Source organism: Schistocerca americana, chromosome 1, assembly GCF_021461395.2.
Source record: "Schistocerca americana isolate TAMUIC-IGC-003095 chromosome 1, iqSchAmer2.1, whole genome shotgun sequence".
Classification (NCBI taxonomy): domain Eukaryota; kingdom Metazoa; phylum Arthropoda; class Insecta; order Orthoptera; family Acrididae; genus Schistocerca; species Schistocerca americana.
The window spans coordinates 1,069,514,217-1,069,537,263 of NC_060119.1; the positions used below are offsets into that span (position 1 = coordinate 1,069,514,217).

The 23,047-nt window shown below is 46.0% G+C and overlaps 1 protein-coding gene across 1 annotated transcript in view; it reads left to right on the plus strand.

Annotated features, from left to right (window-relative positions):
* Positions 1-23,047, plus strand: part of LOC124617321 (receptor-type guanylate cyclase Gyc76C-like) — a 480,924-nt gene that overhangs the window by 244,977 nt on the left and 212,900 nt on the right. The window contains exons 2-3 of the mRNA XM_047145255.1: positions 13,056-13,274; positions 19,116-19,313. Of these exons, the coding sequence (XP_047001211.1) occupies positions 13,089-13,274; positions 19,116-19,313 (384 nt within the window). The 5' untranslated portion in view covers positions 13,056-13,088. The remainder of the gene's footprint in view (positions 1-13,055; positions 13,275-19,115; positions 19,314-23,047) is intronic.

The window sequence follows — 23,047 nt, forward strand, 5'->3', positions numbered from 1 at the left end:
AAAGTAATGGTTCAAATGGCTCTGAGCACTATGGGACCTAACATCTGAGGTCATCAGTCTCCTAGAACTTAGGACTGCTTAAACCTAACTAACCTAAGGACATCACACACATCCTTGCCCGAGGCAGGTTTCGAACCTGCGACCGTAACGATCGCGCGGTTCCAGACTGAAGCGCCTAGAACCGCTAGGCACGAAAGTAAGGCAACAAATCTTTCCGTGTACGTCAGTGAAATTTGGTAATCAAACAGTGTTATACGGGGGTGGTGAGAAACAATCAGAAATGCATCTAAGGCTGTTGCAGGGTAAGTTGAGCTGAGAAATAACAGTTAAGAAACAAATTTGACACTTTGAGAGATTTCCGATTTAATTAGCATTGACGTTACGCGCTCAAGTCACTGCACGTGCAAATTCAAGGAGCGTGCCAGAGGCCGTGTTGCCAAACGAGTTCCTCGTTTGGTTAGCTGAGACTGAATTTAAAAAATCGTGGGAAACTATTGGACTGTAGCGCGTTTGAACCTTGCTTCTAGGTTTATTTCATAGTTCGTTGAATACTGTGGATTTAATTATATGAGGAATACCCTCTTTCAAATTCTGAAGGTGGCAGGGGTGAAATACAGGGAGCGAAAGGCTATTTACAATTTGTACAGAAACCAAATGACAGTTATAAGAGTCGACGGACATGAAAGGGAAGCAGTGGTTGGGAAGGGAGTGAGACAGGGTTGTAGCCTATGCCCGATGTTATTCAATCTGTATATTGAGCAAGCAGTAAAGGAAACAAAAGAAAAATTCGTAGTAGGAATTGAAATCCATGGAGAACAAATAAAAACTTTAAGGTTCGCCGATGACTTTCTAATTCTATCACAGACAGCAAAGGACCTGGACGAGCAGTTGAACGGAATGGACAGTGTCTTGAAACGAGGATATAAGATGAACATCGAACAAGAGCAAAAAGAAGACAATGGAATCTAGTCGAATTAAGTCGGGTGATGCTGCGGGAATTAGATTAGGAAATGAGACACTTAAAGTAGTAAAGGAGTTTTGCTATTTGGGGAGCAAAATAACTGATGATGGTCGAAGTAGAGAGGATATAAAATGTAGACTGGCAATGGCAAGAAAAGCGTTTCTGAAGAAGAGAAATTTGTTAACATGGACTATAGATTTAAGTGTCGGGAAGTCGTTTGTGAAAGTATTTGTATGGAGTATGGCCATGTATGGAAGTGAAACGTGGACGATAAATAGTTTGAACAAGAAGAGAATAGAAGCTTCCGAAATGTGGTGCTACAGAAGAATGCTGAAGATTACATGGGTAGATGACATAACTGATGAGGAGGTATTGAATTGAATTAGGGAGAAGAGAAATTTGTGGCACAACTTGACTAGAAGAAGCGATCAGTCGGTAGGACATGCTCTGAGGCATCAAGGGATCACCAATTTAGTATTGGAGGGAAGCGTGGAGGGTAAAAATCGTGGAGGGAGACCCATGAGCTGAATACACTAAGCAGATTCAGAAGGATGTAGGCTGCAGTAGGTACTGGGAGATGAAGAAGCTTGCATAGGAAACAGTAGGGTGGAGAGCTGCATCAAACCAGTGTCTGGACTGAATACCACAACTACAACAGCAACAACAACCATTTCAGAGCGTTGTCTCTAAAAGGTGATATTCATAATCTTATTAATAACATAAAAAGAAGTACTTTGCTTATATTATTGCAATATGTGTACTGGTTAGGAACCAAAGTAATCTACGTTAAAAATAGTAAGTAGGTAACTATCAATCATTTGAGCTAGAATAAGTTTTGTTGTTTCTTGTGAAATTTAGTTCTTGGGGCATAGTACAAGCACGAACTCACCTAATCTATTATATTAAAACAGGTAAGTTTCGAATGTTACCTATATGTTTATGTGAGGAGAAACCCGCAGGTCGCCCCCGTGATCTCGCCGAAGACATAGAGTCCGTAATTTTTGCAACTAGTCCACTGAAGTCCATTCGTCGCTCCTGCCGGGAGGTACCGTTCATCGCGTGTCAGTCGGGTCCTTTTAAAGGCGACGTTTGAATTTCTTACAGGATACTTGCCGTTCGTCCATTGTAGAGCACAATGAACATTTAGGGAAGGTAAGAAAAAAAATTTGATCCTAAATGTAATTATAAGGAGTGCCCAAAGCTTGGGTGGTTCTCTTGAAAATGAGACGTTCGTAATCGTATGAGTAAGTTAAAATCTACTAGAATTTCATGTTCATTCGCGTAAAATATGTCTGAAGCAATCGGTCTCCCAGAGCCAAACCAGACTGCAGATGCCGTCTTGTATAAAGTTTGGAAATAAGAGGGCAGTGCTTTCTTACTCCTCCACCCGTAATTTCTCCTGGAACAATTACGCCACCACTTAACGTGATTTTGTACCCGCCCGGTTGGCAGTGCCGTCTAATGCACGGCTTTCCGGATTGGGAAGGAGTGCCTGGTCCCCGGCACGAATCCGCTCGGCGGACCTGTGTCGAGGTCCGGTGAGCCTGCCAGACTGTGGATGGTTTTTAGGCGGTTTCCCATCTGCCTCGGCGAATGCGGGCTGGTTCCCCTTATTCCGCCTCAGTTATATTATGTCGGCGATTGCTGCGCAAACAAGCTCTGCACGTACGCGTACACTACCATTACTATACCACGCAAACATAGTGGTTACATTCGTCTGGTGTGAGACGTTCCCTTGGGGGTCCACCGGGGACCGAACCGCACGTTAACCCTGGGTTCGGTGTGGGGCGGCGGAGGGGTGAAGTGGACTGCGGTAGTCGTCGTGGGGTTGTGGACCACTGCGGCTGTGGAGGGGACGGAGCCTCTCCGTCGTTTCTAGGTCCCCGGTTAACATACAATACAATAACGTGATTTTTCATCCTGCATTCCGGTATTCACGTGTGTTCTTCTGCAACTGTAGCGGTCATAATTATTGCCCACAACTGGCATCGTGGATTCTGATGGACGACATGCTGCAGCTGCAGAAGTATCAAAAAGTTTTCGGCTCGTAGCAGAAACGATGTTGGCGATGTCGGTAGGTGTCGGAGTATGATAATATTTTGCAATTATTACCTGAAGTCTACGGTAAAGGGAACCTTCCAACTTCCCACCCGTGGTGATGAGTCTCCATATAACGATCGTCCCAGTGCCTTTTGACATGGTAAGTTCTTGGTGAAATGCAGCTCTCACGACTGAAATGCGCTAGTCTAAACTAAGAAAATCACTAATCCAGTCACGTTCCGTGTCCCTATTTCGATCTCGAGTGAGAAATTATGCTCGTCAGAAGTAAGTGCCTATTTCGCCGATAGCTATGACAAAATTGACCCCGGCGAACGGGCGCGCGTACACACACACGCACACACGGCTGCAGCATTTTCAATTACTTGCGGTTTGCGCTGAGCAGACGCTGCCTAGACGCGTAGACCAGTAACGGGCTCCTAGCCTCTAGCCTTCAGCGCCCTCGCCGCTTGCTCCGGAGACCAGTGTTCTCTCGGGCATCAGCGCTGCTGGACTTGTGCTGCGTACCGATCTTCCGCAGCAGCCACAGGTTAGCTTCTGGTTCGCCCGGTTACTCTCTCTATCTCTCTCTCTCTCTCTCTCTCTCTCTCTCTCTCTCTCTCTTAAAATAAAGACACACACACACACACACACACACACACACATACATGGTGGTGGAAACAGTATTTCTTGAATGAGATTTTCACTCTGCAGCGGAGTGTGCGCTGATATGAAACTTCCTGGCAGATTAAAACTGTGTGCCGCGTACACACACACACACACACACACACACACACACACACACACACACACACATGGTGGTGGAAACAGTCTTTCTTGAATGAGATTTTCACTCTGCAGCGGAGTGTGCGCTGATGAAACTTCCTGGCAGATTAAAACAGTGTGCCAGACCGAGACTCGAACTCGAGACCTTTGCCTTTCGCGGGCAAGTGCTCTACCGACTGAGCTACCCAAGCGCGACTCACGCCCCGTCCTCACAGCTTTACTTCTGCCAGATGGTAGAGCACTTGCCCGTGAAAGGCAAAGGTCCCGAGTTCGAGTCTCGGCCCGGCACACAGTTTTAATCTGCCAGGAAGTTTCATATCAGCGCACACTCCGCTGCAGAGTGAAGATCTCATTCTGGAATCATCCCCCAGGATGTGGCTAAGCCACGTCTCTGCAATATCCTTTCTTTCAGGGAGTGCTCGTTCTGCAAGGTTCGCAGGAGAGCTTCTGTAAAGTTTGGAAGGTAGGAGACGAGGTACTGGCAGAAGTAAAGCTGTGAGGACGGGGCGTGAGTCGTGCTTGGGTAGTTCAGTTGGTAGAGCACTTGCCCGCGAAACGCAAAGGTCCCGAGTTCGAGTCTCGGTCCGGCGCACAGTTTTAATCTGCCAGGAAGTTTCACAGTCTTTCTTTCTTATGTTTGCTTCACTGTTCGACGCATTCCTTCTTGCATAAAACTGAGCTCTGGTCGCACATCAAGTATTCCGAATTGTAATATTCGGTGGGCTAGAGGTGAAACGTGTGAACTGTATTCCATGTGGTTTTGAGACTGCTGCACGATGAGTTCAGCCTGTTGCCACGATATTTCGGCCGACAACCACCGAGACATCTTCAGGTGAGTGTTTTACACTGGAGATTCCTGTTACACGCCGCTAACTTTATACCAAAAACTGGAGTGTAGGTGGAAGCGTATAGGTTACTGCTGCATCAGCGCCCTCTGTTAGTTTAGCGCCCTCCATCACGGGCGCGCTTGCATGGTAATAGTGCACGCACACCTCTGTCGTACTGCGGGCCATGGATTTAAAATTCAGTCGTGAAATTAATAAAATTAACTGTCACTAGACATGGCATTCGGCATAAAATTTTATCTTTATGAAAAATTATAGAAATCACCGGGTCCGAAGTATTATCGGGTTGAAAACGCCCGTTACGATTAACATGATCTTCCGCCAGATATATTTCCACAGATTTCATAAGAAATGATTCACAGATTCCTTAGTAATTGAATTCTAGAAGGATCTCATCGTGGCCAAGATTTCCGTGGCAGAATAATCCATAGAATGTGCTGTGGAGATACAATGCTCGGCTATGGCTCAGTTATTAGGCTGCGAATGGTGAGTGTGGCGACCTTGTTTCAAGCACGTTTCGTGTACTGAGCGTATAGTCTGCCCAATGTACGCTCTGCCACAGTGCCGTGGTATTCTGTAGACTCCAGCTTGCCGCGAACACAGATCCTCAATTGCGCAGCAGAGTGGACACAAGTCTTTGCAGGTGGCCGGAAGATTACGGTAACGTAATATTCCTTTAAGATTCTGCCTAATATTAACGAAATACATCCCTCTTCCCCCCCTCAAATTCTTTAAAAACTCGAAGTCCTGTGTACGAAACGGCATATCTCCTAAAGTATCGGTCGTACAGTGTTATAATTTTGCAGCTACATTTATGGTATAAGTGGATACTATCTACAAAATGCTTTGTGAATAGAGGTAAAAGTAAAGAAGTAGTAAAATAAGACTTTACGGCTGATGCTGAATAGCTAAAATTTAATAAGCAAAAAACTTTTCTCTCTTCATTACTTTGTGGGTGATGTTAACGAGAGAAAGTTTCCGAGAGGTTTGAAATTATATGTAAAGTTTGTTGGATCTCGCTAAGTGCTCACATCTCAAATACGGGACGAAAAGAGTCTGTGTGATTCGCGAGTCGCTACCTCAGGAAATATACACAGTTTGTGATTGTAATAGTTGACTGCTGTGTTGACCCTTTAACGTACGATTACACCTCCTTAATCATTAAATTATGACAGAATTTAAAATGTTTTAATTCGGTCAGCTACTATATGAAATGTTGAAAACAAAATTCTCGTTTCCCCTGGACGCTGTTAGATAGGCAACCTGGAGCTGGATCCGTGTACCATGCACAGTTTTAGCTGTTGAGTGATATATTGCCAACATACGGAAGGATCGCCCGCGACTTGAACGGCTTCTTTTACTCTTTATCTTGCGAGTGGTCACGTTTATTCCTCCTTAAAGCTACCCTAATCTGATGTGGGGAATATCTGTTGTCTTTGAACACAGAGTGTAAGTGTTCCAAGTCCTTTGGATGCCAGTCTCTATCAGACACACAATGTGCTCGCTGTACCAAGGTTCGAAGAACGTTCCCAGATTGTGAAGAGCGATGTGACAGTTAGACGGCTGGAAATACAGGTCTGTATTTGTGGGCTAAAAAGAGGACAGAGCACGCACTAAACGATCACTATATGATTGCTATAGTAGGTTCTGCTTTACTGTTAACTGCTTAAACACAGTGATCTGCACAGATCCACTACTTAACATACTGTACACTGTGAGTTCCTCTTGCTGCCACGCTCTACGCTCTAAAATATATCTCTACTTCGTCAGTGTCCTAAATGCAAGGAAGCGTAATTATTGCTAGTCTAAAACTCACTGCTCCCATAAGAAACAAAAATTTAAAGTCCATTTCAAAATATGACTATATTGTTGTACATCAAATGCATTGTATTGTAGGAGACGAGATACTGGCAGAAGTAAAGCTGTGAGTACCGGGCGTGAGTCGTGCTTCGGTAGCTCAGATGGTAGAGCACTTGCCCACGAAAGGCAAAGGTCCCGAGTTCGAGTCTCGGTCGGGCACACAGTTTTAATCTGCCAGGAAGTTTCATATCAGCGCACACTCCGCTGCAGAGTGAAAATCTCATTCTGGACATTGTATTGTATGTTAACCGGGGGCCTAGAAACGACGGAGAGGGTCCGTCCCTCCCGAAGCTGCAGTGGTCCACAACCCCACGACGACTACCACAGTCCACTTCACCCCTCCGCCGCCCCACACCGAACCACTCTTTCAGGGTTCAGGGTTATTGCGCTGTTCGGCCCCCGGGTGCCCGGTTGACCCCCCCCCCCCCCCCCCCCGAGAACGGCTTACACCAGACGAGTGCGAGTGTAATGGAAAACCGCCTAAAAACCATCCACAGACAGGCCCACTCACCGGACCTCGACACAAGTCCAACGGGCGGATTCGTGCCGGGGACCATGCGCTCCTTCCCAATCCGGAAAGTCGTGCGTCGGACCGCACTGCTGCCCGGGCGGGCACATCAAATACTTTACTTTGGTAAAAGGTGGGGACGCTTATGAATAATTGCGATGACTGCTAGTAAAGCGCAGTTTCATTTTTAGGCTAACCCCATTCGTTTACTTAGTCGGCGAGGTGGGTTGTTTGAGCGCTCGGACCATTTACACTGGGCTGCCAAATTAATGGGATAGGAACATGCACATTTAGAGATGGCGGTAGTATCACGTACACAGAGTATAGGAGGGCGGTGCACTGGCGGTCATTTACAGTCAGGTGATCCATCTGGAAAGGTTTCCCACTTGATTACAGCCGCCATCCGGGAATTAACAGTCTCTGGATGCGGAATGGTAGTTGGAGCTAGACGCATGGGACATTACATTCCGGATATCGCTGAGGAATTCAGTATTCCGAGATCAACAGTGTCTAGAGTGGGCCGAGAATAACAAATTTCACGTATTTTCTCTCACCAAGGACAACGTAGAGGCCGACGGCCTTCACTTAACAACCGAGGGCAGTGACGTTTCTGTAGAGTTGTGTGTGCTAACAGACTACCAACAGTAGCTGAAATATCCTCAGAAATCAACGTGGGACGTACTGCGAACCTAGACAGTACTTTCCAGGAGGAGTCAGACAACATATTACTTCCCCCGCATACAATTCGCTTATTGACCACGAGGAGAAAATTCGAGAAATTGGAACCAATACAGAGGCTTACCGACAATTGCTGTTCCCACGCAATATTCGCGAGTATACCAGACTTGGAGGGATCAGATAGTGGTACCGAAAGTACCCTCTGCCTCACACCATTATGTGGCTTGCGGAGTATGATGTAGATGTATATGTAGACTTCCGCAGCTCGTGGTCGTGCGGTAGCGTTCTCGCTTCCCGCGCCCGGGTTCCCGGGTTCGATTCCCGGCGGGGTCAGGGATTTTCTCTGCCTCGTGATGACTGGGTGTTGTGTGTTGTCCTTAGGTTAGTTAGGTTTAAGTAGTTATATGTTCTAGGGGACTGATGACCATAAATGTTAAGTCCCATAGTGCTCAGAGCCATATATGTAGACGGCCCACGAAGCCATGGACCCAAGTTGCCAACAACGCACTGTGCAAGCTGGAGGTGGCTCCATAATGGTGTGAGATGTGTTTACATGGAATGGACTGAGTCCTCTGGATGTTCTGCTACTTGTAGACCATTTGCTGCCGTTCATGGTTTTTTTTTTTTTTTTTTTTTTTGCGGATGACAATGCGTCATGTGATCAGGCCACAACTGTTTGCGATCGGTTTGAAGAACATTCTGAGCAATTCGAGCAAATTATTTGGCCACTCCGATCGCCCGACATGAATCCCATCGAACATTCATGGGACATGGTCTAGAGGTCAGTTCGTGCACAAAATCCTGCACCGGCAACATCTTCTCAATTATGGACGGCGGCAGAGGCAGCATGACTACACCCATAGTGTAGTCTTCAGATGCGGTCCACTGCAGAGCTCGGTCCTTTTCAGTCCTCAGTGAAATGTAAACTTGATAAGGTTTTCAAGTGTGCAGTTCCTTCGTTTACATTGTTCTGGCTTTATTGTTAAAATTAAAATCGAATAAATGATGAAATTCGGTAATAGCATATGTTCTATACATGTGTAACAATCCCTACGCGAAACAAGTAACACCCTCATCGACGATACATACGCTAATTCTACAGTGTATTTTTATTTATTTTGTATTATCGATGCAAAAACGTACCCGCGTGAATATTTTAGGCAGTTCGAAAAATTCTACACACTGCTACTGCTTATTCATAAGCAGAGAATCAGTACCTGTGGTTAACGACCATAACTTTGAGAGAATTTTGAGACAGAAAATTAATATAAAATAAAGACGGGTAAGTATATCCTAACATCTTAACATTAATACCAGTTCTAATACTTGCGAAAAGCAAACACGACATAAACGTCACGTAAGGATGAAAAACGAAACTAAACGGTTCACTAAAAGCATAATTTAAAACTAGCAGCGTATTTTATTTTGTGAGGGCTTCTGTGTTTACTGCACTCTTGCACTGCTGTTTGGTTTCAAAGGTACTGTTACTATGAGTATATTCTACTATTACAACAGCACTACAAGCATTAGATTCCGCTGCTACACTTATAATCTCTGCAAAACACTTCCAGTGAGGTTCGTGCCGCTCTGAACAATACAGACAATTTACTGTGATTAAGTAGAATCAGTGCCATTGCTACCTATATATATTCTTACTAGGATATTTTGCCAAGTATTGGCGACCATGTCAGGATCTTCAGAAACTATAGAGATGCTGCAAGTTTAGCCCAGGAATTGGCTCACAGTCACGTGAATGACATGTATAGTCTACACTTCCACCTATTCTTGCTGTAAAAAATGATGTTGATAGTAGTTTCTTCAATCTTAAGGCTTCGAATCCATTAATCCTTGACTGAGAACCACAACAGTAGTCTTGCATGGTGACCTAGCCTTCACATTCGCGCACAGAAACAAAGTAGATTTTATAAACCTATAAAATAATGTGCCCTACCTTGTACGGTCACTATACATACATTTAATATTCCTGCGGAGCTACTTTATTTATTTGAGAATCCTTTTGCTTAGCTTATTTAACTTTAGTCTGATAGAAGGTAAAGAGACTCTACCTTGCCGTCCGTTGTGACCGAGCGGTTCTAGGCGCTTCAGCCCGGAACTGCGCTGCTGCTGCGGTCGCAGGTTAGAATCCTGCCTCGGGCATGGATATGTGTGATGTCCTTAGGTTAGTTAGGTTTAAGTAGTTCTAAGTCTAGGGGACTGATGACCTCAGATATTTGGTCCCATAGTGCTCAGAGCCATTTGAACCTTTTTTTTTTTTTTTTTTTTTTTTTTAGTCTACTTTGAGAAAGCCGAGAGAATACTCGGTCGTCAATCCTTGCATACAAAACCGCACTTATTTCGACCTATAACGATTCAAGCAGTAGGGGTAATCTCAAATCGGAATATCTGTATCGCATGTCCAGCAAAGCTGTCGCACGTTTAACGAACGTTCAGGGAAATAAACATTCAAGCTAAAGAAAGAGGTAGGCTCATTCTGATAAATCGTACCTTGCGTCGGTTTGGATAACTGTTTAGTAATGAACTCGATGCTCGCCCTTTGCGAAGATACAATCAGTCACATGTCAAATCTCCAATTCTGCCCGTTCTCCGAAAGATAATATGTGCACAGCAGAAATACGCACGGGGCATATAAATCAAATGTCTCTTGGCGACAGGAGAAGCGCTAGATGGTACAAATTACTGACTCTCTGTGTGGCGCACTGGTATCCAGTGAGGCTGAACGATTGCTTCCTAAATTATTTAGCACAGTGCTCCATTTGTTCTAGTAGGGGTCACGCTTCGTTTATTGCACTTAACAGTGTCAGCACTCAGGATCGGTTTGTCCGATTTGTCCGTCCGCTGGCCCTTGTTTCACACAATAATTCTATAATATACAATATTGTATGTTGTATATCTTCAATACGGAGGCTTACCGACAGTCATTCTTCCCACGCGCTATTCGCAAGTGGGACAGGTTTGGAGGGATCAGATAGTGGTACCGAAAGCACCCTCCGACACACACCACTGGGTGGCTTGCGGAGTATGATGTAGATGTGGATGTAGACAGAGTGATTGTGCTGCCATGGTCAGAGCAAATTTTTTTGGGAATAAATTACTTCGTCGTGTGGTGTATGTTTTAAATGACAGTTTTATGGTTTCCAAGCAAAACGTTTTGTGAATCAAAGCATATTACGTATAAGGAAAACATGAAAGTGTTATGGAAATATCAATTAATAGTTCAGCTATGACAATATCCGCCGTCAGAAATGTGTATTATATTTTGAGCAGTAATAGGATAAGCGGTTGTTGTTAACAACTTGAAAGTGTACGAAAGAAATGTTTATGTGGCGAAAGCTATTTCAGGAAGTAGTGTTTTGGCAACAGGACAGCGATCACGTACAGGTTCCTCGGAAATTCCCTTTACAAACTTCTAGGACTTGTAGAGGGGAATGAGTACATCATATTTTGAGTAGGAGCTCATGTCCAGAAATGTACCGTTTGCTTTCTACGACGGTTTTAGTTGAGATCGTTAACTCTGCTTGAGGAATTGAATTAGGCGTGACACAGTACAATTATCAGGTAACAGTTCGAAACGAATCACAATGAAACATCCGTTTATTACGTAAGGAAGTCTGTTCGTATTAACGCTTAAACATAATGTGTTTACATAACTCCAAAACAAAAAAGAACCCAGCATACTGTAGGCACAGAACAGTACTAATGCACTGCAACAGCGGTTCGATGTGGCGACCACCAACGTTGTTATAGACATTGTACCTACGAAGCATATTCTGGTACGCAGTCTCCATCCCAGCTGGTGCAGCGACCAGAACTCATGGCAGCAGATCTTCCTCTGTCTCTACAGGAGTCTCGTAAATCAAAATTTGTATACGACCCCGCAAGAAGTAGTCCAGCCATCTTGTCTACCCTACTACATCCCAGGACAAGCAACTCTTAACAGTTTTCTTTTGATTAACTTCTCATGGTTGGGTTTGACAGTCATACAATATTTCTTAAAAGACATCATAGTCGCCGTTGACTGTATAAAATATTTATTGTAATATTGCAATAGTAACAATAAATGTTTTATACAGTCAACGGCGACTATGATTTCTTTTAAGAAAGTTTTCTCTTTTCCTCAGCAGTCGTGGATGGGCTACACACCTCAATTGAAACCGCTATAGAATGGAAATAGTACGTTTCCGAACATAAGTTCCTATTCAAAATATTATGTACTTACTCCCCTTTATAAGTCCTAGAAGTTCGTAACGGGGATTTCCGAACATTCTGTATGTAAATTAATACGTGCATGACTGTAATAGTTAAAAGCCTGAATGTGATAAAAACAACTGTGTAACCACGACGACAGTGTTGTAAATGTTTTAATTTTGAGTTACGGAATGTTTCTCAAGTACAGCCTCTTTGACCAGATGTGAAAGTCATTCCTACTATGGCAAACATGTTACGAAATATCGATAATCACGTGAGTAACAGTATAACGTCGAAACACGTTTCTGGCCAGAAACCGAGCATGTACAGCTGACAGCCCCATCTGTTGCTACATGTGCTGATGTTCTCATACGGTGCTATCGAGCGGAGACAGTTTCTGAGTCGCGCGGGGTAGCCGCCTGGTCTTAGGCGTCCTGCAACGGTTCGCGCGGCTCCTCCCGTCGAAGATTCGAGTACTCCCTTTGGCGTGGGTTTGTGTGTGTTGTCCTTAGCGTAAGTAAGTTTACGTTAGGTTAAGTGTGTAAGCTTAGGGACCCATGACCTTAGCAGTTTGGTCCCATAAGATCGTACCACAAATTTCCAAGTTTACGGTTTCTGTGAGAATGACTGCAGGTTTCTGCCTAGAAGCAGACGGTCACTTGCCCCGGACTGTCCTTGCTTTTGCTACAGCCGCTGGTAGTCTAAGTGACGTTCCCATCCACCTTCCCCCGCCACCCGCTCACATCCTCATCCTCCAAGGACACGGTTTCTCACGAGTAAGAGAGATTCTCCCTACAAGTCGGAGGGTCTAACACCACTGGCAGCTGGCCGTGTGCACTAAATTGTCCCGAATGTTGCTACAGCTCCTTCTTGTCTCTGTGATCGTCTCTCCTCAGCAAAAAGTGGTTCAAATGGCTCTGAGCACTGTGGGACTTAAAACTGCTGAGTTCATCAGTCCCCTAGAACTTAGAACTACTTAAACCTAACTAACCTAAGGACATCACACACATCCATGCCCGAGGCAGGATTCGAACCTGCTGCCGTAGAGGTCGCGCGGCTCCAGACTGTAGCGCCTAGAACCGCTCGGCCACTCCGGTCGGCTCCCCTCCGCCCTCCACCATCCAAACAGTAGGTGGTGTTCCTCGTGAGACTGACAGCAGCTTTCTGCCTCCAGGTAGGAGCGGGCTGATCCCGCCGGCAGCCGGCCATGTGCCCCGGACCGCCCCGGCTGCTGCTACAGCTGCTGGTGGTCGCGGCGGTCCTCCTCCTCCCACTGGCGTCCGGCCAGATCCTCAAGAACCTCACCGTCGGCTACTTGACGGCCGTCAGGGGCACACTTAAGGACAGGCAGGGCATCGCTGTCTCCGGGGCCGTCAAGATGGCCATTGACCAGGTAAGCACCTCTCTTATTTAACAGATATTCTTTATTCTTCACGTCTTTAGGCTAAGCAAACATCATCATCATCATCATTTAAGACTGATTATGCCTTTCAGCGTTCAGCCTGGAGCATAGTCCCCCTTACCAAATTCCTCCATGATCCCGTATTCAGTGCTAACATTGGTGCCTCTTCTCATGTTAAGCCTATTACCTCAAAATCATTCTTAACCGAATCCAGGTACCTTCTCCTCGGTCTGCCCCGACTCCTCCTACCCTCTACTGCTGAATCCATGAGTCTCTTGGGTAACCTTGCTTCTCCCATGCGTGAAACATGACCCCACCATCTAAGCCTGTTCGCCCTGACTGCTACATCTATAGAGTTCATTCCCAGTTTTTCTTTGATTTCCTCATTGTGGACACCCTCCTGCCATTGTTCCCATCTACTAGTACCTGCAATCATCCTAGCTACTTTCATATCCGTAACCTCAACCTTATTGATAAGGTAACCTGAATCTACCCAGCTTTCGCTCCCATACAACAAAGTTGGTCTAAAGATTGAACGGTGCTTAGATAACTTAGTCTTGGTACTGACTTCCTTCTTGCGGAAGAGAGTAGGTCGTAGCTGAGCGCTCACTGCATTAGCTTTGCTACATCTCGCTTCCAGTTCTTTCACTATGTTGCCATCCTGTGAGAATATGCATCCTGAGTACTTGAAACCGTCCACCTGTTCTAACTTTGTTCCTCCTATTTGGCACTCAATCCGTTAATATCTCTTTCCCATTGGCATTACTTTCGTTTTGGAGATGCTAATCGTCATACCATAGTCTTTACATTTCTGATCTAGCTCTGAAATATTACTTTGCAAACTTTCAATCGAATCTGCCATCACAACTAAGTCATCCGCATACGCGAGACTGCTTATTTCGTGTTCACGTATCTCAATCTCACCCAGCCAGTGTTTTGTTTTCAACATATGATCCATAAATAATATGAACAACAGTGGAGACAGGTTGCAGCCTTGTCTTACCCCTGAAACTACTCTGAACCATGAACTCAATTTACCGTTAGCTCTAACTGCTGCCTGACTATCTATGTAAAGACCTTTAATTGCCTGCAAAAGTTTGCCTCCTATTCCACAATGTCGTCGAACAGACAATAACTTCCTCCTAGGAACCCGGTCATATGCCTTTTCTAGATCTATAGAGCATAGATACAATTCCCTGTTCCACTCGTAACACTTCTCCATTATTTGACGTAAGCCAAAGATCTGGTCCTAATCAGGGCTAAGCAAACGGTACAAAAAATTAGTTACCTCAAAATCATTCTTAACCGAATCCAGGTACCTTCTCCTCGGTCTGCCCCGACTCCTCCTACCCTCTACTGCTGAATCCATGAGTCTCTTGGGTAACCTTGCTTCTCCCATGCGTGAAACATGACCCCACCATCTAAGCCTGTTCGCCCTGACTGCTACATCTATAGAGTTCATTCCCAGTTTTTCTTTGATTTCCTCATTGTGGACACCCTCCTGCCATTGTTCCCATCTACTAGTACCTGCAATCATCCTAGCTACTTTCATATCCGTAACCTCAACCTTATTGATAAGGTAACCTGAATCTACCCAGCTTTCGCTCCCATACAACAAAGTTGGTCTAAAGATTGAACGGTGCTTAGATAACTTAGTCTTGGTACTGACTTCCTTCTTGCGGAAGAGAGTAGGTCGTAGCTGAGCGCTCACTGCATTAGCTTTGCTACATCTCGCTTCCAGTTCTTTCACTATGTTGCCATCCTGTGAGAATATGCATCCTGAGTACTTGAAACCGTCCACCTGTTCTAACTTTGTTCCTCCTATTTGGCACTCAATCCGTTAATATCTCTTTCCCATTGGCATTACTTTCGTTTTGGAGATGCTAATCGTCATACCATAGTCTTTACATTTCTGATCTAGCTCTGAAATATTACTTTGCAAACTTTCAATCGAATCTGCCATCACAACTAAGTCATCCGCATACGCGAGACTGCTTATTTCGTGTTCACGTATCTCAATCTCACCCAGCCAGTGTTTTGTTTTCAACATATGATCCATAAATAATATGAACAACAGTGGAGACAGGTTGCAGCCTTGTCTTACCCCTGAAACTACTCTGAACCATGAACTCAATTTACCGTTAGCTCTAACTGCTGCCTGACTATCTATGTAAAGACCTTTAATTGCCTGCAAAAGTTTGCCTCCTATTCCACAATGTCGTCGAACAGACAATAACTTCCTCCTAGGAACCCGGTCATATGCCTTTTCTAGATCTATAGAGCATAGATACAATTCCCTGTTCCACTCGTAACACTTCTCCATTATTTGACGTAAGCTAAAGATCTGGTCCTAATCAGGGCTAAGCAAACGGTACAAAAAATTAGTTACTCCTAGGAGCTATTAAGCTGACTGACTTCGTTTAACACCCTAGCCACGACAGTGGTCCTAGTTTGGCGAGGAAGGGAGTCCACAAGTTTCTGCAGATACTCTTTATGAAGCTGAAGCAACTCACTGACGATTTGAACCCTGTAGAGTTGCCAGATTGCGGAGATGTTCATTGGTATGTTTCACCCGCTGTTTAAAATAGTCACAGACATTCTCTGTAGGATTAACATCAGGTCGAGCTATAGTTGGCCGGTCAAATGTGATAGTGCCTGAGTTTTCGTCGTACGAGCATGCGTCGTGCAGCCCTGTGAACATGGCTGTTGCCATTTTGGAAGACGGTCATGTCCACAGAACACTTACCATGAAGATGTAGAAGAAAAGGCAACGTTTGGTCACCGAGAATGGTACAAAAATCCTCGTTCATGTTCACGGTAACCTGAACGTCTCTAAGTCCAAGTCACGGTCGAGAAACGCCCTTCAAAACATCGCGGAACCACTTCTGGCCGGAACTACACCCTCCATACGCTGCGAATTAAATGCCTCATTTGGCCTTCAGTGTACTCGATGTTAGCATCATTGGAAAAAAGAGACAGAATCGCGAATCGTCCGGCCGGCTTCAGGCAGTTACTCTCCACTTTCTGTGTTGTATGGGCTACTGAAGACATACAGCTGTATATGCCATTGTGAGAAATGGTCGTTATGAGAAATGTGATTCCAAATGTTTACTTCATGCAAGTATCGTTCTTATTCTCATCCTGCATACACTTGAGATGGAGTACATATACAGACCAGCAATTCCGACTGTATCTACGATAATGTCTGAAGCTACAGACATGAATTAAAATTTGTGCCGCTGCTGGGAGTCTAACCCCATATCACTGACCTCAATTTGCAGTAGGACTTTGGAATGTATGCTGTTAAACATTATGAGTCACCTTGAAGAAAATGACTTATTGATACACAACCAACACGGATTCAGAAAATATCGTTCTTATGCAACACAGCTAGCTCTTTATTCCCATGAAGTAATGAGTGCTGTCGACAAGGGATCTCAGATCGATTCCATATTCCTAGATTTCCAGAAGGCTTTTGATACCGTTCCTCAAAAGCGACTATTAATCATATTGCGTGCACAAGGAGTATCGTCTCAGTTGTGTGATTGGATTCGTGATTTCCTCTCAGAGAGGTCACAGTTCGTAGTGATAGACGGTAAATCATCGAGTAGATCAGAAGTGATATCTGACGTTCTGCAAGGTAGTGTCACAGGGCCTCCGCTGTTCCTGATTTACATAAATGAACTAAGTGATAATCTGAGTAGCCCTCTTAGATTGTTTGCAGATGACGCTGTAATTTACCGTCTATTAAAAACGTCAGACGATCAATTCCAATTACAAAATGATGTACAGAGAATTTCTGTATAGTGCGAAAGATGGCAATTGGCACTAAACAAAGAAAAGTACGAGGTCATCCACATTGGTACTAAAAGAAATCGGATAAATTTTGGGTATACGATAAATCGCACAAATCTTAAGGGCTGTCAATTCGACTAAATACCTATGAATTACAATTACGAGCAACTTAAATTGGAAAGACCACATAGATAATATTGTGGGGAAGGCGAAACAAAGACTGCGCTTTGTAGGCAGAACAGTTAGAAGATGCGACAAACGCACTAAAGAGACAGCCTACATTACACTTGTCCGTCCTCTGTTGGAATACTGCTGCGCGGTGTGGGATCCTTACCAGGTAGGATTGACGGAGGACATCGAAAAAGTGCAAAGAAAGGCAGCTCGTTTCGTGTTATCGCGCAATAAGGGTGATGTGTCACTAATATGATAAGCGAGTTGGGGTGGCAGTCACTGAAACAAAGGCGGTTTTCTTTGCGGCGAGATTTATTTACGAAATTTCAATCACCAACTTTCTCTTCCAAATGCGAAAATATTTTGTTGACTCGCCCTACGTAGGGAGAAATGATCATAATAATAACGGAATTTTTCCCACGCGCCATTCGAGAGTGGGATGGTAGAGAAGTACTATGAAAATGGTTCGATGAACCCTCTGCCGGGCACTTAAGTGTGAATTGCAGGGTAACCACGTAGACGTAAATGTAGATGTCTTCTTATTTACCCGCCAGAAATGCTGACCATTACACCATCGCGGGGAAGCCTGGTTGTAGTGACAATGTAAGGGGAAAATAAGCCGGAGATACGAAGTTTGTGTTGGGGAGAACATTCAACTTGGTTAGTTCGTGCAGCAATTATGACCATAGCGCTGCAATGGTGTAATGGTCAGCATGTCTGCCTAGTAATCAAGAAGACGCGGGTTTGAGTCTCGGCCACGGCACAAATTTTAATTCATATCTACAGCTTCCAACATTATCCTAGATAAAGATGAGACTTAAATGTCTCGGGGAAACTTTAATTATAAGATCTACAGGGTGTTACAAAAAGGTACGGCCAAACTTTCGGGAAACATTCCTCACACAAAAAGAAAGAAAATATGTTATGTGGACATGTGTCCGGAAACGCTTACTTTCCATGTTATAGCTCATTTTATTACTTCTCTTCAAATCTCATTAATCATGGAATGGAAACGCACAGCAACAGAACGTACCAGCGTGACTTCAAACACTTTGTTACAGGAAACGTTCAAAATGTCCTCCGTTAGCGAGGATACATGCACCCACCCTCCGTCGCATGGAATCCCTGATGCGCTGATGCAGCCCTGGAGAACGGCGTATTGTATCACAGCCGTCCACAATACGAGCACGAAGAGTCTCTACATTTGGTACCGGGGTTGCGTAGACAAGAGCTTTCAAATGCCCCCATAAAAGAAAGTCAAGAGGGTTGAGGTCTGGATAGCGTGGAGGCCATGGAATTGGCTGAGCATTATATTGTTATTTTGAAGACCTATAGCCGGCCGGTGTGGCCGTGAGGTTCTAAGCGCGTCAGTTTGGAACCGCGTGACCGCTACGGTCGCAGGTTCGAATCCTGCCTCGGGCATGGATGTGTGTGATGTCCTTAGGTTAGTTAGGTTTAAGTAGTTCTAAGTTCTAGGGGACTGATGACCTCAGTTGTTAAGTCCCATAGTGCTCAGAGCCATTTGAGCCATTTTTGATCTATACCGTCAAATGCTTGTTTGTTACTGAGCAGGAAAATTACACTCTTAAGAAGCTCTTAACATTAGTTAACATTTTTGTATTCACCTGTTATTAGGTAGACGCATATTATTACAAAATACGGCTGGGAACCGCGGGCTGCACGAATTCTTGATTCGGATCGCATGTAGCCCACAGGTCGCAGTTTGACACCTACTGACAAGTACATACGAAGCATGAAGTCATGTAATGGTTGGAGAAGATGTATTATTTTTTGAGCGATCTGGCACAGTAACGAGATGTCGCAAACGTGAAGTCAGCTGTCTCACTTTTTACCTTTGTCCGGCAGGTGAACGAAGATATCAATACGCTGCCCAATGTGACGCTCAAGCTGGAGTTCCGCGACACGCAAGGCGACACCGTGTTGGCCACCAGGGTCATGACGAAGATGATCTGCGACGGCGTCGCCGTCTTCATCGGCCCCGAGGGGCCCTGCCACGTCGAGTCCATCGTCTCGTACTCGCGCAACATACCCATGATCAGCTACGTAAGTACCTGCTCACTGATACTCCAGGGCTAGGTTTAGTGGCAACATAGGCCGTGGGCCGAATGTGTCTGGGGACTGCGAGGTCGCAGATATAAACTCTTGTTCAGAAAAAAAAAAACAGCCTTGAACGATCAGAGATAGGACGTTCATATTCACAGGACATGTACATTAGTATGTTCTGCAGAAATGATTAGCATTTCAGTCCCCTCGGTTCAGCACGTGTCCTGTTGCCTAGTAGGCATAGAGTCTTCCATGGACCCTGATAACTCGTTCCATGCGTGATGGCATCGACGCTTATAAGGCGCAAATGGCGTCCTGTGGTGGAGCCCTCCAAGCTGCTTTCACCTGGTTCCAAAGTTCATCTGTGATGGTCGGCGGTGGGTCGCACTGCTGCACCCGTCGTTTCACCATATCTCACACATTTTCGATTGGTGACAAGTCTGGTGATCTGGCGGGCCAGGGCTAAAGGCTGACAATATGTGACACCAAGAAGACACGGTTCGTGCAGCAGCATATGGTCGTGCATTGTCTTGCTGAAAAATGGCGTCTGGGGTGTTGTGCAAAAAGGGTATGGTTACGGGTCGCAGGATGTCATTCTGGTATTCACACTGGTCACAGTGCCCTGGACAAGCACCAGTTGTGATTCGTGGTTGTAGCCAATGGCATCCCCCACACCATAAGGGCTTGAATTGGCTATGTATGTCTTGTGTGAACGCAGTCACTGTGACGCCGCTCCTCATGTCTGCGGCGAGCCGAAACGCGGCCATCGTTTCAAACAAACAGGACCTGGGTTCCTCCGCAAACACTATCTGATGCCATTCCTGTCCCGTGTGGCGTCGTTCCACAGACCATTTCCGTCTACCATTTTTTTCCCCACTCGTCAAAGGTACGCGGAGAAGTGAACGACGTGCACGAAACTCATGCCGTAATAAACGGCGACGGACTGTCACCCCTAACAGTGTACGATGTGTTATATTGTTCCATTGTTGCACCAAAGGCAAGGAAGACGCAGACCTGTCCTGCAATGCCATTCGAATGAGGTGTCGACCTTCTCGGGACGTGGTTTGGATGGTGCGACCCGACCCATCTCGTTGCGGTCCAAGGCGCCTTACTACGGTTCGCGGGGCTCCCCCCGTCGGAGGTTCCAGTCCTAACTTGGGCATGGGTGTGTGTGATGTCCTTAGCGTAAGTTAGTTTGAGTTCGATTAAGTAGTGTGTAAGCCTAGGAACCGATGACCTCAGCAGTTTGGTCCCGTGGAAACTTACCGTATACACTCCTGGAAATTGAAATAAGAACACCGTGAATTCATTGTCCCAGGAAGGGGAAACTTTATTGACACATTCCTGGGGTCAGATACATCACATGATCACACTGACAGAACCACAGGCACATAGACACAGGCAACAGAGCATGCACAATGTCGGCACTAGTACAGTCTATATCCACCTTTCGCAGCAATGCAGGCTGCTATTCTCCCATGGAGACGATCGTAGAGATGCTGGATGTAGTCCTGTGGAACGGCTTGCCATGCCATTTCCACCTGGCGCCTCAGTTGGACCAGCGTTCGTGCTGGACGTGCAGACCGCGTGAGACGACGCTTCATCCAGTCCCAAACATGCTCAATGGGGGACAGATCCGGAGATCTTGCTGGCCAGGGTAGTTGACTTACACCTTCTAGAGCACGTTGGGTGGCACGGGATACATGCGGACGTGCATTGTCCTGTTGGAACAGTAAGTTCCCTTGCCGGTCTAGGAATGGTAGAACGATGGGTTCGATGACGGTTTGGATGTACCGTGCACTATTCAGTGTCCCCTCGACGATCACCAGTGGTGTACGGCCAGTGTAGGAGATCGCTCCCCACACCAAGATGCCGGGTGTTGGCCCTGTGTGCCTCGGTCGTATGCAGTCCTGATTGTGGCGATCACCTGCACGGCGCCAAACACGCATACGACCATCATTGGCACCAAGGCAGAAGCGACTCTCATCGCTGAAGACGACACGTCTCCATTCGTCCCTCCATTCACGCCTGTCGCGACACCACTGGAGGCGGGCTGCACGATGTTGGGGCGTGAGTGGAAGACGGCCTAACGGTGTGCGGGACTGTAGCCCAGCTTCATGGAGACGGTTGCGAATGGTCCTCGCCGATACCCCAGGAGCAACAGCGTCCCTAATTTGCTGGGAATTGGCGGTGCGGTCCCCTACGGCACTGCGTAGGATCCTACGGTCTTGGCGTGCATCCGTGCGTCGCTGCGGTCCGGTCCCAGGTCGACGGGCACGTGCACCTTCCGCCGACCACTGGCGACAACATCGATGTACTGTGGAGACCTCACGCCCCACGTGTTGAGCAATTCGGCGGTACGTCCACCCGGCCTCCCGCATGCCCACTATACGCCCTCGCTCAAAGTCCGTCAACTGCACATACAGTTCACGTCCACGCTGTCGCGGCATGCTACCAGTGTTAAAGACTGCGATGGAGCTCCGTATGCCACGGCAAACTGGCTGACACTGACGGCGGCGGTGCACAAATGCTGCGCAGCTAGCGCCATTCGACGGCCAACACCGCGGTTCCTGGTGTGTCCGCTGTGCCGTGCGTGTGATCATTGCTTGTACAGCCCTCTCGCAGTGTCCGGAGCAAGTATGGTGGGTCTGACACACCGGTGTCAATGTGTTCTTTTTTCCATTTCCAGGAGTGTATTTCCAAATTTGACCCGTCTCGTCATGTTCACGGCCTTCCATGAACCATTCTGGACACACCCGTTATACTGACAGAACACTTCGTCCCACACAAGCAGTGACTTTCCGGATGGATTCTCTCGTTCCAATAATGCGCCCTCTTTCAGAGTCACTGTTTTCACGGTACGGTCCGCTCATTGGTCTACGAGAAATCCTGTGCCTCTGTTCAAGTCACACTGATCCATTACCTTCGGTTTATAGCGACACCAAGAGCTGCAGTCACATTTTACCGGAAGGTGCAGTTGCGCCGCGATATCGATGTTGACCTTGAACCCGATGGTCGGCACTGTGGTAACATCGTTCGATACCACACTTGCTACGGGTTGCAGTTATCGACCGCGCTCCTTATTAGTATCGTTGGACCTGCGAGTCGCGACCAGCGCCGCTCCGCGGCTTGTATCAAGTTTCTAGCGAGCTCTCGTCCACTCTTGCTCGGGACGTCAAGTAGTAAAGTAACATAACCTTCAGCTGATAGGAAGCAACATCTAACAAGGCGCTTAGTAACGTATGGCTTCAATGAGGTCTCAATAGCTATCTCTTTATAATTATATGCATGCAACCAAGAAGAATCCTGTATAACCAGTTAAGTACAATATATATTATTGCCGGCCGATGTGGCCGAGCGGTTCTAGGCGCTTCAGTCTGGAACCGCGCGACCGCTACGGTCGCAGGTTCGAATCCTGCCTCGGGCATGGATGTGTGTGATGTCCTTAGGTTAGTTAGGTTTAAGTAGTTTTAAGTTCTAGGGGACTGATGACCTCAGATGTTGAGTCCCATAGTGCTCAGAGCCATCTGAACCATTTATATATTATTTTTTACCAACGACTCCTAATTATTTTAGTCTTTGCAGATACAGACCATGCAGCCAGAACATATCATTGTACATGTCTCGTGAATACGAACGTCATGTCTCTAGTAGTTCTACTTTTTCTGAACATGAGTGTATTTTTCCCAATAACACAGTTTATGGACATCTTTTCCACTGAACGGAATTAAGTG